Source organism: Podarcis melisellensis (assembly GCF_964234715.1).
Source record: "Podarcis melisellensis genome assembly, chromosome: 2".
Classification (NCBI taxonomy): Eukaryota; Metazoa; Chordata; class Lepidosauria; order Squamata; family Lacertidae; genus Podarcis; species Podarcis melisellensis.
Genome location: NC_138529.1, coordinates 97770517 through 97789470, shown reverse-complemented (window position 1 = coordinate 97789470; position 18954 = coordinate 97770517). Strand labels below are relative to the sequence as shown.

The window sequence follows — 18954 nt, the reverse complement described above, 5'->3', positions numbered from 1 at the left end:
ACTCAGCGTGTTTACTGATCAGCACCTTACTCTGATCACCTGATGGGTAAGCAAAACGCCATGCACGGGCATCTGGCTCATACCCACAGAAGATCATTTTCTGGACTTTGGCTCCATCTGGCCCTTGCAAAGCCTTAGGCAAAGCGACAAGCGCAGGAGTCCCAAAAGTCCGCAGAAAGTGAACCTGGGGTTTGCGGCCATTTAACAAAGAAAACGGTGTGTCACCTACCAGTGAGTTGTAGACACGATTCCAGGTGAATGACACAGCCCTAGTAGCCTCCAACCAAAACTCAGGAGGCAACCTGGCTTCTTTCAGCATCACCTGTGCAGCCCTAACCAGAGCTCCACTCCTCAGCTCTGCCCCCCCCCTTGCTGGGGTGAATTAACTGTGTGGCGTATCCCTCTCTTCTGCAAGAACTTCTGCAACGCAGAACCAGTGTACTCAGCATTTCTGTCACTGATGATCTCTTGAACCCTGGTGGAGAACCTCTGTTCCACCCCCTCAATCCAGCTCTTGATCAGCTGTGCTGCATCCTCCCTGGATTTGAGACCATGAGCCCAGGAACTCTGCGAGAAATTATCCAAAAAAGTTAGGAGAAACCTGGCCCCCCCTAGACTTGGTTCCTTGACAGGACCGGCCAAATCTATGTGTACCAACTCAAAAGGTTTAGTGGCCACACGTTCCACCTTTGGGTAACTGCACCCTCTCACCTTTGCTTGCTTGCAAGTGTCACAATCAATGGCACTTCCACAATTTTGAATCCTACACCCCGTGGCAACCTCGGGCAGAGTCTGCAAGTCCTCTACCGACCCATGAATTGTTCTCTGATGCCATACGCATGCACATGTAACATTATGAGCGGGAATTGTAGCACGTTGGTTGGGAACTGTAGCACGCAACGCTTGTGCTTTCTCAACCTTCCCCTCACCTCCAAGAGACGTTTTAAGAATGAAAAGATCATACTGTCCCTTCCGCGCTTTGGCCAGTAACCTCCCCCCTTTGGAGATTGTGCAGACATCATTTTCAAAACAAACTTTGAACCCCTTACTTAACAAATAAGGCACAGATAACAAACAGTGATGAATCTCTGGAACAATACAAAAATCCACCGTCTCCTGTAAAACAGAAAGAAAGACATTAGCACATTTGTGAACTCTAGTTTTCTGTCCATTCGCGAACTTAATAGTTCGCCCCTTCGGAACTGCTGTGCAATTCCACCTCTCGACTGCAGGGGTCTCTGGAACCATGTTGCGGTTAGCTGCAGAGTCGATTACAAGGCTGAGCTGGAAATTTTCCACTCGGCCGTCTTCAAACACTGCCATACTCGCAGAAACTTGATAAGACTCTTCCTGTTGTTTACCACGACCACCTGGCTCAGTTCCACGCCTGCCTGTCTTCCCAGGCCTGTTGCCATGGAAACCTGCCTGATTCCCATGGGAAAAATCCTTGAAAACATCCTGCATCGGCTCTCTGCTCCGGTAGGGGCAACTGCCACGCCGACGTTGAACTCCAGTGGAAAAACACTGCCTGGGGCTCCTCCCAGCTGGCCTGGCCTTCCTCCTTCTGGAACGGCTCCTCCCACCAGCTTGGCCCCCCCTGAAGCTCCTCTCTGCTTCAGCACAAAGCGAAAGCTGTTTAAACTTGCCTTTGGAATTCTTCGCCCCCCCGATCTGCTCACTAGCACTCCTAGAGGCCAAGACATCGGGAACAGGGCCTGCCAGTCCAGCCTCTCCAGGGCTTCCTCCAGGACTCTGGCCTTTCGCTAACGCCTCACACAAGCACGGTGCAGCATTAGTACAGCTGCCAGCAATAGTCCCTTCTGCCCCCTCTGGGGGCCCACAGCTTCCCTCAGCTGTGTGTTGACTCTCAAGAATGTGCCCAGCGCCATCTTGCCTCTCCCCTTCTGATGCAGCCGCATCTAGGCCATGGCGTTCCACTCCTGCTTCACAAGCCTCACGGAGTGCTAGCCATGCAACCTCAGGCCCCTCAGCATCTAGGACAATAGGCTTCAGCGCATCACTTACATTCTCCGCCAGAAATACTAGCACACACTTCTCAGCTTCGCTCAGCTCTGTTGCTGCTCCAGCCGCTTTCTGTAGTGGCTGGACTGCCTCCCAAAGGCTTTCTCCGACCAATAACAGTTCTACGTGGAGACTCCACGTCCACCAGCCTTCACGCGTCAGCTTTTCACATGGTAGCTTAAGCTCAAAACCATGCTTCTGGAACTGCGCCATCTTCTCCCGTTCTCCCAAGGTGCCCCAAGCTGTACTTACTCCGTACCAGCTTCCTCCGGCCTTCCCTTCCGTGGAGAAACGATATTTCAGCTGCGTCTCAGCCTTCAGCTTTTAGCTGCTTTTTAGCTCTTTGTGTATCAGATGCTCTCACTGCCTCTCGGAAGCAGGCAATGAATCATCTGCTCTCCGGCACCCAGTCAGCTCCCGTTGCGCTCCTCAGCCGCAGACCGCTGACTTCAAAGCATTCCTGAGGCTCACACCGACTGCTTTACGAGCGTTATCTGACACTCCATAACCTGTTCGGATATCTATCGATCTTGCCTTATCGATAGAGCCGCAACGTCAGACAGCTTTACGATCCGCATCAATCACCTACAGCGGTCTATAACGGGTCCGGCAGGCTTCCTCTCAAGCTGCGCAATAACTCCTGCTGTCTCTCCTTTCAGTCACGGCTTTTTAGCAGAGTTGAACAGCGTGTAAAGCAGTCTTGCTTCTTGTAAGCACACATAGACAGGTTCGTCTATTTACAGCTCTTTATTAAAACATTACAGCAAACAAAGTCCAGGGCTTCTTTCAGCCATGTCTCCCTCACAGATACACAGAGGGAAGTGAAAGTACAGGGAAAAACTCCTCCTTCTTAGCTTCTAAAAGCTTCTGTCTCCGCCCAGCTGTGAGCTGACGTCAGCAGGTGACACACACCAGGGGAATTTAACCAGATAAATTCTGAACCATAACAGTTTCTGCTTTCGTTTTAGATTAACCACAGTTTAGAGCTCCCTCCAAAACCTAAACTGTGGCTAATTAAGTACGGTTAATGAAAATAAGCCAGCTTCGTAGATTGAAGTTGGCTTGTGTCCACTAATCATAGCTGAGATCACAGTTTGCTTGTATTCAGACATCATGACAAGCTGTGGTTAGTTTAAGAGTGAAAGATGAAGCTTCCAAACTCATCCTCAAAGCTGGGCTGGGGAGAACAGAGAGAGAATGCATAGTGTGCAAGCTCAAGGCTCACTGCAACGTGTCCTTGAAATGCTAAACCACAGTTTAGCATTACATGCAAACAAAGCCATAGCATAGTCTTAAAGTTTCAGTGCATCTCATTTCAAAGATCCTTGTTTGAACTCCAGGTATAAAACCAGACTCTTATTACTGGTGTCCCGCCGCCCCTAGCAAGAATAAAACACTCTTTAGCCTACAATCTTACAAGGAAGACTTACTGTATTTTTTGCTCTATAAGACTCACTTTTTCCCTCCTAAAAAGTAAGGGGGAATGTGTGTGCGTCTTATGGAGCGAATGCAGGCTACGCAGCTATCCCAGAAGCCAGAACAGCAAGAGGGATTGCTGCTTTTGCTGTGCAGTGATCCTTCTTGCTGTTCTGGCTTCTGAGATTCAGAATATTTTTTTTCTTGTTTTCCTCCTCCAAAAACTAGGTGCGTCTTGTGGTCTGGTGCGTCTTATAGAGCGAAAAATATGGTGTTGACGTAGTTATGATCAGCATGCAAGTTGAACAATAATACCATGGTCAGACATATTTTGCATGCTCAACCCTTCCATTTCAGTTTGTATTATATGCTATTTAAGAGGGTTTGCTGGATGGCTATTGCCCATCAATGTACCATGCCTCTTCTATGAGTACCAGTTCTTGAGGGAAACATGCATAAGGCCAATGTTTGCAAGCCAAGACGTTTGTGCTATAATTTGCATAAAACGAACCAGTCACTGAATGTGTCCCTTCTGGTCACAAAATTTTGATCTTGCAGAATATATTTCTAGTAGTAGCTAAGAACTGCAATGCAAAGCTATTCTGAAGAATATATGACAAACCACATTAGGCAGTCCTATGCGACTGGGACAAAGAAGTATTGACAAACGCATTTTGCTAATGCTAGATTAGCCCCAGAACTAATTAAGTCACTCAATTGCATTAAGGAAATAAACTCTGAGAAAAAGCTGCGAGAAGCCCAACCAGAAGATGCCAGAATCCAGATGCTATAGAAGAATAATGCATATTTTAAGAAGCATTTGCTAAAACCACGAAAAGAAGGGGGCGAGGAGGACAGAGATCCTAATTCAGGAGCAGCGAATGTGTTATTCAGAAGATGGTGGGAAGTGTGGTCCAACAACATCTGTAAGGCACCGGACTGCTGTGCAGCTATCCAGGATGCAAAGGGGATGTTTGGCAGACTTCTAAAACAAACTGCTATTGAGATCAAAATGGCAGCTAGAGTGGTAACTTATAAACCAACAAGTTAGCTCAGCCGGTGGAACATGAGACACTTACCATAATTTCAGGGTCGTGGGTTTGAGCCCCACGAGCAAAAGGATTCCTAGAAGACCCTTCCAACTCTGCAATCAAACCCCTGGTCAAATCTTTGCCTATACAGTGGTACCTCGGGTTAAGTACTTAATATGTTCTAGAGGTCCATTCTTAACCTGAAACTGTTCTTAACCTGAAGCACCGCTTTAGCTAATGGGGCCTCCTGCTGCTGCCGCGCCGCCAGAGCACGATTTCTGTTCTCATCCTGAAGCAAAGTTCTTAACCCGAGGTAATATTTCTGGGTTAGTGGAGTCTGTAACCTGAAGCATATGTAACCCGAGGTACCACTGTAATATGAAGTCACTAGGTAAGCCTTAGCCACCACCTAGAGGTGCCAGCTTCAACTTGTTGGTCCTCATCCTGGCCCTCCAAGAACTGTGCTACTCCACCCAACCCAACAGGGTCAGACAAACACAACTGGGTATGATCAGCAATCTTAGTGACAACATCTCCCCACAGCTTCATGTAGATGTTAAACACGATGGGGGACAGAACAGAATCCTGCAGGAGACCCCACAGCCTAAGAGCCAAGGATCTGAGAAGAACTCCTGCATCACTACTTTCTGGCCGTGGCCCTGCAGGTAGGAGTGGAACAACGGTTAAGGTGGTGCCCTGCCTTGCTAACTACAGTGGTACCTCAGGTTACATACGCTTCAGTTTACAGACTCCGCTAACTTAGAAATAGTACCTTGGGTTAAGAACTTTACTTCAGGATGAGAACAGAAATCGTGTGGCGGTGGCGCAGCAGCAGCAGGAGGCCCCATTAGCTAAAGTGGTACCTCAAGTTAAGAACAGTTTCAGATTAAGAACGGACCTCCGGAACAAATTAAGTACGTAACCAGAGGTACCACTGTACTAATATTCCTTAAGAGGTTAACACTGTAAAATGGCTTCTTGGCTACACTTTGGACAATCCCCTGACAAAAGCCACAGAGGTGTGACTTTGCCTTCACCAGCACCAGCCTGTACCACAGGGCTAAAGAACCTGTACCCTCCAGATGTTGCTGGACTGACCACTACTGGCCACACTGCCTGGGGACGATGGGAGCTGGAGTCTAACAACATCTGGACGGCCACAGGTTCCAAACTCCTCCGGTACCACTTTATGGGATGAGGCAGGAGGGATGGAACAGACTGGCGTTCTCATCAAACAGAAAAACGGTGGCCTTTCTCTGCTTACCTCACAAAATGCACTCAGTCCATATTTTTATCCAAAGATGGAGTTTAAATGCAGGTTGTCAAATAGTTGCTTGAAAGTTAAGAGGAGCTTCTGAGAAGAGGAGGCAGCACAAGAATTGCTTTTGGCCTTTTTTTTTTGCCACCAACCCAACAGGCCTCCTAAATAATAGATGGGCACCCTTTACTCCTAAAATGAAGCAGAAGATGTATAAGTAATGAGAATAAAGTCTTTAGCGCTGAGATGTTACTAGCTCTTAAATACTTAAAAGGACTTGCATTCTTAAAACAGCTCCATCCCAAGACAGACTTATTTTTGCTTTCCCTGTATGAGCTCTCTGCTGCCCCTGTAGGATTTCGGAGCTCAGACAGACGTTTTGGATGCATGTCCATTTTAAGCTGAAAAAGCAGCAGGCAAATGTGGCCTTCTCTTCTCTTTCTAAAAACAAAACAAGACCTTACAACTGAACATATATAGCTGTATCTTTAAGGCAGTATTAAATAATCATGTATTCACAGATTTGTACACTAATTTAATTCACATTTCTATCTTTGTGTTATTCCAAGGGCTTAGGACAGGTTGGGGGGGGGGCGGGAGAATCCTCCTCTCCCTTTTTATAGCTGCACAAACACTGCAGTATAGTTGCGTTGTTCAAGGTGACACAAGGCTGTCTTCAGACCCAAGACTTGAGGACTCCACAGTCAAAAAGCAGGACGGGAATTCCAGCTAATTATTTCTTTCTTTGGTTGTTTCATATAATCAGAGAATGGTAAGAGTTGGAAGGGTTTTATTTCATGTAATATAAAGATGCAAAAATGGGGTACGCGTGAAGGTATATCTATAATTTTAAATGCACGCAATGCAGCAAAATGTGAGCCAGTAAAGTGGTTAAAGTTGAGTGAGCGAGGAAAGCGGGGAACCTGGGTTCGAATCTCCACCCAGCTGTGAAGGCAACCTACCTTGCAGGACTGTTAGCAGGATAAAATGGGTGCAGGGAGACAGAGAACCGTGTATGCTGCCTTGGATGAAAGGGGGAGATATAAATGTACGAAAACAAAATGGGCCAGTGGTGTCTACCATATCACAGTGCATGCGTGTCTAAACATAGAGGATATAATCTGGCAGAAGTGTTCCAAAGTGAATTTCAAGGCTTTACAGAGATTTGAACCACACTCAGCACTATACACACTGCCACGGGCATTTGGAAAGATTGAGGGCACAAGGAGAAGCGGGAAACAGATGATGAGACAGTTGGACAGTGTTCTCGAAACTACTAACATGAGTTTGACCAAATCGCGGGAGGCAGTGGAAGACAGGAGTGCCTGGCATGCTCTGGTCCATGGGGTCACGAAGAGTTGGACACGACTAAACAACAACAACAACAACAAATTATGCTTTATTTCCCCACAAACTGGTCCTGCAGGCTGAATTTTAATACCCACACCTCAACCCTTCTGTTTGGGCACTGCAGCCTACAAATGAAGAACATCCCAGGACAAGGATGTGGTGGTGGGACTACAATGAGTGGTCACAGGAAGAGAGAGAAGACCGGGAGGAGGGTGGAAGGAGGTGTCGGAAGCTGAAGAAGTAAGAGGACTGCGTGAGCAGGGAGAGTCTGTGGCAGAGAGAAGTCTAGAACCAGAGGCAGAAGCTGAAGCGGGAGAGGAAGGAGGCCAAGAGGCAGAGACGAATCAGGGTGGTGAAGAGTCACAGGGGTCTCCCCGCCCCCTCACTCCTGCTGCAACAAGTTCCCCTTCCCACTGTCTCCCAGAACCAGGAGAGGAATAAAAAGGGCAGAGGAGAGGTTGGCCGCATGCAGACGCAGTCTCCGATTGCTTGGGGGAAGTCCTGGAGAGGAGGGGACTTACGACGGCTGTGAGGAGGCAGGGACTTTCAGTCTTGGTAACTAATTTTCATTGAATAAGACCACTGGGAATGAGCTGCTGTGCTCATTAGGCCCGATCCCCAGCCAAGTCTGTGGGGATTGTGTTTTCGCTAATAAATAGTTAGCTCCAACTTTGAACTGTGTGATTACTGACTGACATGCTCCTGTGACACTCTCCCAACGGATCTCTGTGTGGCTGAGTGCTGTAAGGCCTGCCTCCTTCCAATCAAGAAAGGTGACTTCTGTGAGGTCACAGAAGTATCAACTTGTTTACAATATATCCTTTTCAGATGCATAAGCAGTGGGGGAAGAAGGTGTCTCCAATTTTAATTAAAGGTGTGTGTGGGGGGGAGAAGTGTGCAGTGGCAGCTTGCGAAACAAGCTAGAAAGGCTGAATTCTAAATTCAGGCTCTTGTTCTTTGGGAGACCAAAAGCACATTTAAATTTCAAGTTTGTAAACAGCTTTAAACACACACACAAACACACACACACCGCACAACCACCAAGAGTAGTTAAATTATTTAATACCCTACATGGCAATAATTTTCAAACATCGGTTGCAATTAACACTGTAATTTGAAGGATAATTGCACTATGATCTGGCAGCCCCTAAAAATGAAAGCCTGCAGTATTATTTAATAATGAGGCTGAAAGATTTAACCTTATTGTGGAAAACATAATCCAATTTTATCCCATTAAAGGATCATATTAATTCTTGAAAAATTGTAAACAGAAAGCAATTGAAGCCAACACCAAAGAACACAAGGCAAAAAAATATAAAGTGTTAACTTGCTCTTTGTAAAGGCGAATGGCAAGAACCAGTTCGCTGCTAAAGAGGATCCCTTTTTACATTCCATACCCTGGTAAATGTTTACAGGGAGCATTCTCTCTGAGATTTTAAGCACCCAGTACACAGATGTCTTGTGTTAAATTTCACACCATGTGCAAGGGTATGCCAGCACTGAGCTCAATGGGTGCGTCACACATGCATTCAACAATTAAACGGCTGCCGTTAACACAATGCATAGGTTTTTGGAACAAAATGTGTCATCTTTAATCAATGCTGCCTTTCCCATGGAAAGCATGGTTGGCGATTGCATTGTTATAAATCTGTACTTGCTGCAGAATAGCAGTTGCCAACTGGCAAGCTATGAACCATGAACAAGTGAGAAAGGGAACCATATGCAAGTGGACTACCAATTTTTCAGAGCACCACCACAGGTCAAGAGCAGAAACTGGAGGTTTCCTTGGAATAAAACTAGGGAGACTCTACTCTGGAGTAGGCTGTCATACATTACACTCAAACGGTTGTCTTCTGAATAGTATACACCATGGGTAGGCAAACTAAGGCCTGGGGGCCGGATCCGGCCCAATCACCTTCTAAATCCGGCCCGCGGACGGTCCGGGAATCAGCTTGTTTTTACATGAGTAGAATGTGTCCTTTTATTTAAAATGCATCTCTGGGTTATTTGTGGGGCATAGGAATTCATTCTTTATCCCCCTTCAAAATATAGTCCGGCCCTCCACAAGGTCTGAGGGACAGTGGACTGGCCCCCTGCTGAAAGAGTTTGCTGGCCTGCAGCTTCCACCACTGCTCTTTGAGCACGTGCTTCCATAAAATTGCTTGTTTTTTCCCCTTATTGTGTGCCACATGGTACCATATAATGGGAACTTATACAACAGGTGGCACAGTGATCCTGCAAGACACAATTAATGCAATAAACAATCTTGAAAAAGAAAACCGGCTCAACAGCCGCAAGGTAAAATTCATAGGAGAAAAAAATGAAACTTAAAACTACACATTGCAATATTGATTTAAACCTTCTTCCTAACTGGTCCAAAAAAGAAAGAAAGAAAAACATAATTCATAAACTACTGATTGTCAGTTGTTCAGAGCACTCTGGCATAATTAAAAAAAAAATAAGCTGTGTACATCTGTTTTAATCTGCAAGTTTTGTAGTTTGAACACTAGATAATGTAACTAATCACTGCAGTAATATAAACCAGGGAGCCATGCCTTTTTAAAAGGAACTTCAGCCAAGAACTTGCAAGCCAGAGCATCTTCCCAAATCCTGTATGTGTCATGTTTACATATACAAATGTCAGTAAGAAGAGACACATCAAAATCCTCAACAGCAAGAAACTTTTTTTTAAAAAAATTATATATAAAAAAGGGGGGTGGGGAGGTTAACCTGTTATGCATTTACCCAGCACAGGAATTTGGAAATCAAAACACAAAGAACTATTGCAACTATTTCTACACTTTGGCTGCAGATGGTTAGAATATACATATGGCCAGAGGTTTTGAGTTATCTGTTAACAAAAGCTGGCAGTTTGCTTCCCTGCATACATGAAGCTGCTGAAGGGGTACAAAACTTTCACTGAATCACTGATCATTATGACCCACCCTTCCTTCCTTAACCAACCCTTCCAAAATATATATATATATTTCTTTTTCTTTCTTTTTTTGGCAGGGTGTTGGAGGGACACAAGAGGAGAAATTCAGACTATTGAAGACATCACATCCCTCCCAGACACCCTCAGGGGAAGCATGTCAGAATAAGTGCTCAGGCAAATAACTTTTAAAGAGCCTGTTTCATTCGCATTGGTAAATGTAATTGAGCCTAACATTCCACAGCTGGCCTGGGTAATTAATGCCAGCCCTTGCACAGAAATCTACCATTACATCCTTCTGCTTTCACATACATCTCAGGGTCAAATTAATGTTGTCAAAGCAGCACATGTGACAGCAAGCAGAAAATAGGACCACTGTCTTGCTTTGCCGGCATGCTGGGTTTTATTTCTTTTGTTTCCTTAAAAAAAAAAGTAAATCAACCAAAAATAATCTAAATATATCACTGAAGTAAACTGATCTTCATGGGCTGTAACTTTAGAAGAATTGATTCATGCAGCGAATTAGAAAACGCAAGAGCAATTTCTTTTTTAAAAAAAGAAAAAGAAAAATGGGGAGGGATTAAAAATCCATCCTGTCTGAAAACCTGGAGTGTGGACAACACTGAGCTAAATGGGACCAGGGATCCAGTTTGGGATAAGGCAGCATCCTATGAATCTAGACATTCAGTTTTTAAGTGACAATCAGATCATACTTTAATTTCATAATCTCTGTAGCTAACGGCCCACAACTCAAAACAGACACAAGGCCATGCAAGGAAATGCAAGTTTTAATCCCATTGTCAGGCTTTGGCCTTTTTTACCCACATGCAAGGAAACACCAGTTTTATTTCGTCTCCTATCAGTTTCACCACAGGGTTTTTTGTAGGTTTCAACCTCCACATTGCAAAAGCAAGGAGAATACCTACTGGCATCTGAAGCGTTCCATCGATTTGGAAACCTATTCTTACGGGGAAGCACATTTGGAGTTGGGGGTCAAGGATAGGCTTGGCACTAGGCCCTCAAAAGTGGAAATAGGCATTTATTTCAGCGACAACTCAATGTACTTAACAAGCATAACAGGATCCTGCTTGGGGGAACGAGTGGCATTATGTTTAATGACAAACAAGAGTTTGAATGCTATGCCCACAAGTGCAGTGGGGATCTCCAAGCAACTAGAAGGCAATCCAACACTGCTTTTACAAGACTGGCCAACCAAAGACATTTTGTTGCCTGAGACCAGTGACAAGATAGCACCTTCCTTTCCATTCTACATACAAAAGCTGACAGTCAATAGAGCCTTACTCATCACTGACAATGAGACAACATCTTCCAGTGCACCCCAGGGCAACAGGCTAGCTTAGAAGTCTCTTGGGCACAAGAGCTCTACTGGCTCAAGCCAACGGCCCACCTAGACCAGCATCGTGTTCTCAAAGTGGTCAACCAGAGGCCTATGTGAAGCCTGTAAACAGGACCTGAGTGCAACAGCACTCTTCCCACCAGCTCACGTCCTAAACTTTGCTGCTGCACCTGTGTGGGAAGAAGTCTCCTGAAAACTCTGCCCAACGGTAGGGCTGGCCCTTTTTCAAAATAAGGGGGAGAGGCGGACATCTAAACTTATTTAGATGTTATTTTGTAGGAACCCAGGCAATCAAGAAGGGTCTGCTAAGTATTAGTTCGTGCCCGTCAAAACATGAATCAAGATTTAAGAGTTCACAATTTTTGGTAAGAATATTTCCAGTGTGACTTGCAGTCTCTGTGTATTAAGTAGAGGCAGAAGCAGAATGGAAGACAGGATCACTGCTCAGTAGCATGAAACACTCTTCCTGCTTCTATATCTGGCCAGCAAGTTCCGCAAGTTTTCCTGTAAGACCTGTTTGACCAGCAGATTGGAACAGAAGAAATGTGTCTGTACAGTATGATGCCTCTCAGAGACTAATTCCTGCCTCCAAGCCCTAGGCTAAATAAAACTTTGCCATGAGATGCATCAATAAGTGTTCTAGCAGAACCACTGCTTATCACAACTGGTGCATCTCTCATTTAAGCATGGGAGACATCTAGGTTAATGTCTCTGAGCAAGAAGTTACCTGGATGCCCTTTGATACGCCTTTCAGTTAAATGCAAAGAATACAGAGTGGCTATGCAATGTTGAATGTTCTCTGTTAACTCTGTTCTGTTTCCCTTATGTTTTTGTTGAAAATAATCCATGAACTAGTAGTTTGTACATTGACCACTAATAATGAACCATATGTCATGGATATTGCCTCAAATTTATTATGCTGGGGCTTGGGGTTTTTTTGCGATATACAAGTAACATGAGAAGACTTGGTCTACTGATTTGTGTCATTTATGATGATGACGATCCTTACTTATTAAACACCATAAAAAAGAATACAAAGAAAAATTGTTACTATTATGCTAATGTGTGGCCTGAAGTTTAGCACAGATAATATGCCTTAAATGTCTCCAGAGCAAAAATGTATTTGGGAAAATTTATCAAGAAAGCAGGCTCAATAGGAGTAAAGAAGTAAATTTTGAAATAAAAATAATTACATTTTGTAGAAAATCTAGCAGCAGCTATAATTTACTGCCCTACATTATAATTCCACAGTCCTATGTTATAATTCTACCAACTGTGACAGGCACTAACTACTGTAATCCAACTGCTGTTGAATGTCCCATGGGTAGTTTACACCCCATAGCACAAGTACACGTAACTACGTTTATCAGCTGTGGCAGATTCCAGATCATAGCTCACACATCTACAAGTCGTAACTTAAAGGTGCAAACAGAACTGAGACTTGCAGTTAAGTTCAATCAGCCGAACTCCTGAAAGCATTCAGAACTGACTGTCCAAGATCAATTGGTGCCAACTTGCATTGCACCTGTTGAAAGGAACAGTGGTCTAAAGGAAAGCAGAGCACCAGCTTGGCTGCAGGAGTTGCTGGAAGGAGGTGTGCCAGGCTCCATCCAAAGTCCCTGGACATCCACTCTGGATTTGTGTAGGGTTAACTCCTTAGCCCTTTCCCTAAAGCATACTTAGGATAACGTAAAATCAGGTTGCCCAGCAGCTTTACAACAGCAAAACACAGGGAGAAAAGGGAAGCAAGCAGGGCTGCAAGACCCCAACAACAGCCTCTGAGGAGGAATGAGAAAGCAGCTTCTTGGCATCTTTCATTTTGCAGTCAAGAGTAGAAGAACCGCCCTGCTGGATCAGCCTCAAATGTTCTTCCCCCCCCCTTCCCCTGCTCTAGACAGGTGTCTGAAGCACCACAAACAGGTGAAAGCTCTCACAGGTTTACTGCCTCTGGACATTGAGGTTCCACTTAGCTATCCCAGCTAACAGCTGTTAACTAATCAGCTCGCACGATGAATCTGTGGTAGGCTGTGGACAAAAATTCCACTTGATAATTCAGGAGCTTGTTGGTGTCCAGGACACTTGGAGAAGTCAAAAGCTTTTCAGCCAATCCCCAGGCAATGGCCTCTAAGCCATAGAGGGGGACGGGTAGGGTAAGGTGGCTTGGCTTGCTTAATCACAGGGACAAAAGAGGAACAAGCACTATCCCTGGCTATGGCCCCTAAAAACTTGGTGGATGCCAACCAGAACAGGCCAGAAGTGAATGCCAAGCGTCTCTGCATAGGCTATGAGCGATCCAGAAGCGTCCTGTTGCTAGGGAAGTCTGAAGGAAGAAATGTTTGGGATTTCAGCAAAGCAGAAAATAAACCATTCCTGGCAGGCAATGGGGGAAGGGGGGGGGAGAGAGAAATAATCCATTTCCCATGCAGAAATCCATGCCAATCTTTTGACATAAAGCAAGGGAGGCAGCTGGCAATCACATGCCTACACTTAAGAAACACACAGGCAAGGAGTCATCCTCCAGCAAAGCAGCCGAATGTTCCAATTCGAAGGGAGGAGTCGGTCTCTCCGGAAATTCCTCTAGGTCCAGTCAAGTGAAATATTTGTTTGGCTCCCTAATAGAGTTTGCCACCAGACCCAGGGACTCACCACTTGACAAACTGCAGAAGCCCTTCCCGGAACCGTCTGTGGCCAGGGGCGCTGGTGCAGTTCTTAAAAAGAACATCTCCAATTGAACGGGAGCTGCAGGGCGAAAAGAGCCAGCACAAGCCATAAAACTTAGAGCCGAGTCCCCAAGGGAGATGTGTGGAGGGTGGCAGCGGAGAAAAATGCAGTTCGGATTACCCAGGAGAATCAGAGCATCATTCCCAAATAATTACTGCCTTGGCATCAAAACAAAGCAAAGATGCTCCCCTCTGTCTCCCTCTCTCTCTCCTAGGGTGACTCCGTTATTTTCAAACTGGCAGAGGGAGGGAGAAAGGGCGAGGAGAGAGAGAGAGAAAGGCAGACTTGATTTGTGGCTGCATTTTTAAAAAAGAAAACAGCAGCAGTAAAAAGCTCCCTGAAGGTGGCTTTGCCCATCTCAACTTTTGCAGGCAAAGACTGCAAAGAAGAAAAGCAAAGAAGCCAACTCGTTCATCTATATAGGCAACAGAATGATTACACACACACAAAAATACAGTGGTATCTCGGGTTACAGACGCTTCAGGTTACAGACTCCGCTAACCCAGAAATAGTACCTTGGGTTAAGAACTTTACCTCAGGATGAGAACAGAAATCGCGCGGGAGCAGTGGGAGGCCCCATTACCTAAAGCATACCTCAGGTTAAGAACAGTTTCAGGTTAAAACGGACCTCCAGAATGAATTAAGTTCTTAATCCAAGGTACCACTGTAATCTTTTTTTTTGGTAATGCGGGCGGGACAAAAACACTTGAAGAACACATTATTTTGGGAGACTTAAAAAAAAAACACTTTGTGGTTCTCCAGCCTTCCTTTTTTATAAAACATATTAAGAGTTCCCCATTACTTATCTTTCTGTGTGTGATCTTTTAGGAGAGTAATAAAACTCTACTTAGACCCGATAAGCATCTGAGGCGCACTCACACCCTGCATTACCCAGCAATTTCCTTCCCATAGAAACCAAGCCCTCCCCTTTTCTAAACACACGAGGTACCACCCTCATTCGCTTCCCAAGGACCAGCCAAGGAGCTGACCTGGGAGGAAGCACACCTCCCACGCCGCTCAATGCAACACAAGAGCTTGTTGGGTTTGTCCACTCCCAAGGCAACTTTTATAGCTCAAACAGCGTCCAACAAGTGGAAACCAAGCCTCGTCCAGGAATGGGACTGAGAAGCAGCAGCAGCAACAGAAGCATCTTCTTCCTGTGATGGAAGGCATGGACTTATTCCTAGCACAGTACAAAAAAAGAAGGAACAGAACCAATGGAGTTCCTCTTTCTGAAGGCTTGGCAAGCTCTTTATAGGGCCACCTCGTATCTCAGGAACTAGGATTGGAATCCACCGTTCCAAACAGAAAAAGTCCCAGTCTTCCTTTGAAGCAAGAGCAAACTTTAGCTAGGTTTTTTTAAATATTGCTTCTACAGGTCTGAGATCCCAAGATGTATTCAGTTTTCAGCCTGGTATTTTAAAGGGATGTGTGTTGCCATCAGGGTTTTAAGAAGCAAACCCGACCTCACCCTACGGATGGGGCAGATTAGAAATTTTGAACCCTCTAATTTGGGGGTGGATCATAGCTCAGTGGCTGCGTTTCTGCCTTGCACACAGAAGATCCCAGGTTAGATCCCTGGCGTCTCCAGAGAGGCTGACAACAAAGCTTGTCTGAAACCCTGGAGAGTTATTGGGTCATCAGTAGAGAAGACTGCTGAGTGGGATGGACCAATGATATGCCTGGAGGTATAAGGGAGGTTCCTACACCTTCCTATCACTCCCTCCAGCACCAGTCAGTTATAAGGCTCTAGAATGCAACAGAGTTTACCCAACCCTGATGGGTGGACTAAATCAGGACTTTCACACCTGTCCAAAAAAAAAAAAATCACTTGAAACAGAGCATGATGAAGTTCACATCGGGCAGATGTGACCTTGACCCTGACCTAGCAGAGAGCCATTTTACGAAAATAAATAAATAAATGAAATCTTGAGCAGGGTAAAATCCTGCTTCCATTGCTAGGGGTCCCCAAATCCCATAGGTCACCTTAAGAATTCCCAGCACATATTTCTGTCCTGGCTAAAGCAAGGCACCTCTCCGACTCACGTCTCAAAAGCACCTTTCCTTTCATAGAATCGTAGAACTGGAAGGGACCCACAGGGCCATCTAGTCCAACCCCCTGCAATGCAGGAATTATTCGCCCAACGCAGAGCTCGAACCCACGACCCTGAGATTTTGAGAGCCTCTATTGCCTGAGCTACGCCAGCTCCATCAACCCATCACACATCCCTTCGAGGTCCCCGAAGTGTGAAGACCACCCCAGGGCGTCGTCTCTGACTTTTTAACAAAAACCAGGCACACGGACTCCACGCAGAGACCAGAAGCCCCCGAGCCAGTCCGAGAAAGAGCGCAGCTTCTCCTGCGCCACGAGCCCCGTTCCCTTGTCCGCAGACTCGGTGCACTGCGGAGGAGAAAGAGAGGCTCCCCCCCCTCCTTCCCCCAAAACCGCCTCCAGGACCAGCGGGAGCCTCGCCGTCGTTGCTCCGTCTCAGGAGGCGGCTGAAGTTCGTTCGCAGCCCCGCAAACTTCCCCCGAAGTCGCCAGCAGCACCCCAAGAAAGCCGGCAGTCGAGGAGACAGATCTCCAAGCGTCCTCCTCGCACCAAACCAAGAAAAAAGTGGAGGGATTCAAGTCCCGCAGCGGCCTCCGCGCCAAACTCCCGCAAGTGCAACCCCGCGTCTTCTTCGCCCCCCAACCCCGCAGCATGCAAACCAACCAGCCTCTCCCCCCCCCCCGGGCCCGCAATTTCCTTTCCTTTTACCTTGTCTGACGGCTTTGAAAAGCACGGGGTCCTTGCAGCTGCGGATAACTCCCAGCACGTCGTAGCGGGGCAAGCCCGACACCCGGATGCCCTGCACCTCCAACAAGAGCTCCCCTTCGCCCAGTTTCCCGTCGCCTCCGCCGCCGTCCTCCTCGGCCGTCGCCCCGACGTAAGGAAACTCTCCATATTCCGCTCCCCCCAGGATGGTGACCCCCAGCTGGCCCTGAGCCCCGCGGCTCACCGCGCACTGGTGCACCTTGGTCGTCCAGTGGTTCTTCTTCTGGATCACTTTCGACATGGCGCTGCTCGCCGAGTCCGAAACAAACACCACCAGCAGCAGCAGCAGAAAGAGGGAGAAAGGCGAGGCAGGCAGGCAGGCGCGCTGGGGCCGTCGAGCCAGCCTTCCCCGGGCGCTGCCGGCAACTTTCAAGCCATCACCGAGCAAACTTCGCGCAGGTCCTGCCCGAAGCGGCGGCGGCGGCGGCAACAGCAGCGGCGGCGGCAGCGAGCGCCTCCTCCGACGGCGCCGCTGCCATCGAGCCGGCCCTGGTCCCTCCGCAAGAGTCCGGCGCGCGTCCCCCTCGCCTTGCCGCTTTCCTGCTTCCCCTTTCCTTCTTGGTAGGCGAGCCTCCTTCCCCGGCGCAGTTTCCCCTCCGTGCGGCTCCGGGTCCCACCTGGGAGCGTGCAGGAAGCAAACCAACAACAAGGTCCTCGTCCCCTTTGCTCCGGGCCACTTTCCCCGCGACTTCTTTCCCCCCCTGAGTTTCGCCTCCGAGCGAGCGCGGCTCCTTTAAGCGCGGGCGAAGGCGCCGCTTGTTTTGTTACATTTCACTCGGGTCGCTTCTTAGCAAGACCAAAGCAGAGCGAGAGAGAGCGAGCGAGCAGCGATAGGCACCGCTGGCGCAGGCGCCCGGCACAAGCTCCTCCCTCTCCTCCTGCCCTTGGAGAAAGCGCGCCTCTCTCCCCGGCATGTGAGCGCGCACAGGAGCGCCGGCGGGGAGTGAAGCCGTTGCCCTTAAGGCTGAATTGCCCATAAGCAGCAGCCCAGACCAGAATCTAGGCTGGCCAGATGTTTCTTATTTGTCCCCTTTGTTTTGCGAGGCTGGCCCAGACGATCGGCATAAAGGTCGGCGCTTGATTCCCAGAGTTGCAGCACATGTGTACTTTTTTAAAAAGTGGATGCCTATCTATTTATACACCCTTTCAGTTGCTTTATTGAGCCGGAAGGTGCACCACCTGAGACGAAACGTTAAGGCTGCTCTTAACTCGAGAGTTAAGCTCGCTCATTAAAAAAACAACGGAGTTGCTTCGAAAACTAGCAGACAATTGTGCTGCGATGATGCCAACGCTTTATTTACCATTGGATTCAGTTGGACCTACTTCCGAGTAAGCACGGTCAGGATTGTGCTGTTACTTAGCTACACCGTAATCCTAAGGGAGTTTAGTAAGAAGTACAAAAAGCATACATCCTAAGGATTTTTTTTTAAAAGCACACAGTGAGATTTTCATTGTTTTTACTTAGAGGAAATTTATTAATTAGTGATTTTTTTTACCTACCTTCTCTGTCTCAGGATAGTAACATCTCAAAAGATGTAACCAAATACTAGGGGTGTCATATTTCAAAAAGTAAAATTCCTGACCCTGAAATTGCTGAGCTTTTTTTAATTTTTAGAACAAACCCAAATTGTTGGGCTTCTTCAGGCAAACCTATCCCTAAAATAGTGGTTTTAAGCTTTTTGAGCTGTTCCTGCTGCTTTTTCCATCATGTTGCCAAACACCCCAGACATTTTGCCAATTTGGCAAAATCCCCCCCACACGCCAGTTTTACACCCGGAAACCAGGACAAGTCAGGAATTTTCCTGATGTACGGCAAGCCTACCAAATGCCTACCAAAGCCTAGTTGTGATGTGGCATTAAACAATTATAGAAGAGATTTTGTTCCTGTTTGAGGGCGAAATTCTGATTAATTTGAATTCACAGAATTTACAGCCCACGATCCAACTTCCAGAAATATTGGTGCACATCTACATTCACCTGCCAAAGGAGATTATCAGTGCCATAAACTGGGACAACAACTACCACTTGTTGGGGGGGGGGAGAGGAGAG

The 18954-nt window shown here is 46.8% G+C and overlaps 1 protein-coding gene across 13 annotated transcripts in view; it reads right to left on the bottom strand.

Moving 5' to 3' along the window:
• MAGI1 (membrane associated guanylate kinase, WW and PDZ domain containing 1) overlaps window positions 1-17717 on the bottom strand; it is a 479839-nt gene extending 462122 nt beyond the window's left edge. For 6 of the 13 annotated variants that reach the window (XM_081901309.1, XM_081901320.1, XM_081901318.1 and 3 more), the window contains exon 1: window positions 16849-17714. In XM_081901309.1, coding sequence (XP_081757435.1) covers window positions 16849-17146 — 298 coding nt within the window. In that variant the 5' untranslated portion in view covers window positions 17147-17714. Of the gene's footprint in view, window positions 1-16848 lie in introns of all 13 variants that reach the window. The other 7 variants (XM_081901317.1, XM_081901315.1, XM_081901313.1 and 4 more) reach the window with 4 other exon arrangements.
• Window positions 17718-18954: the final 1237 nt, after the last annotated feature.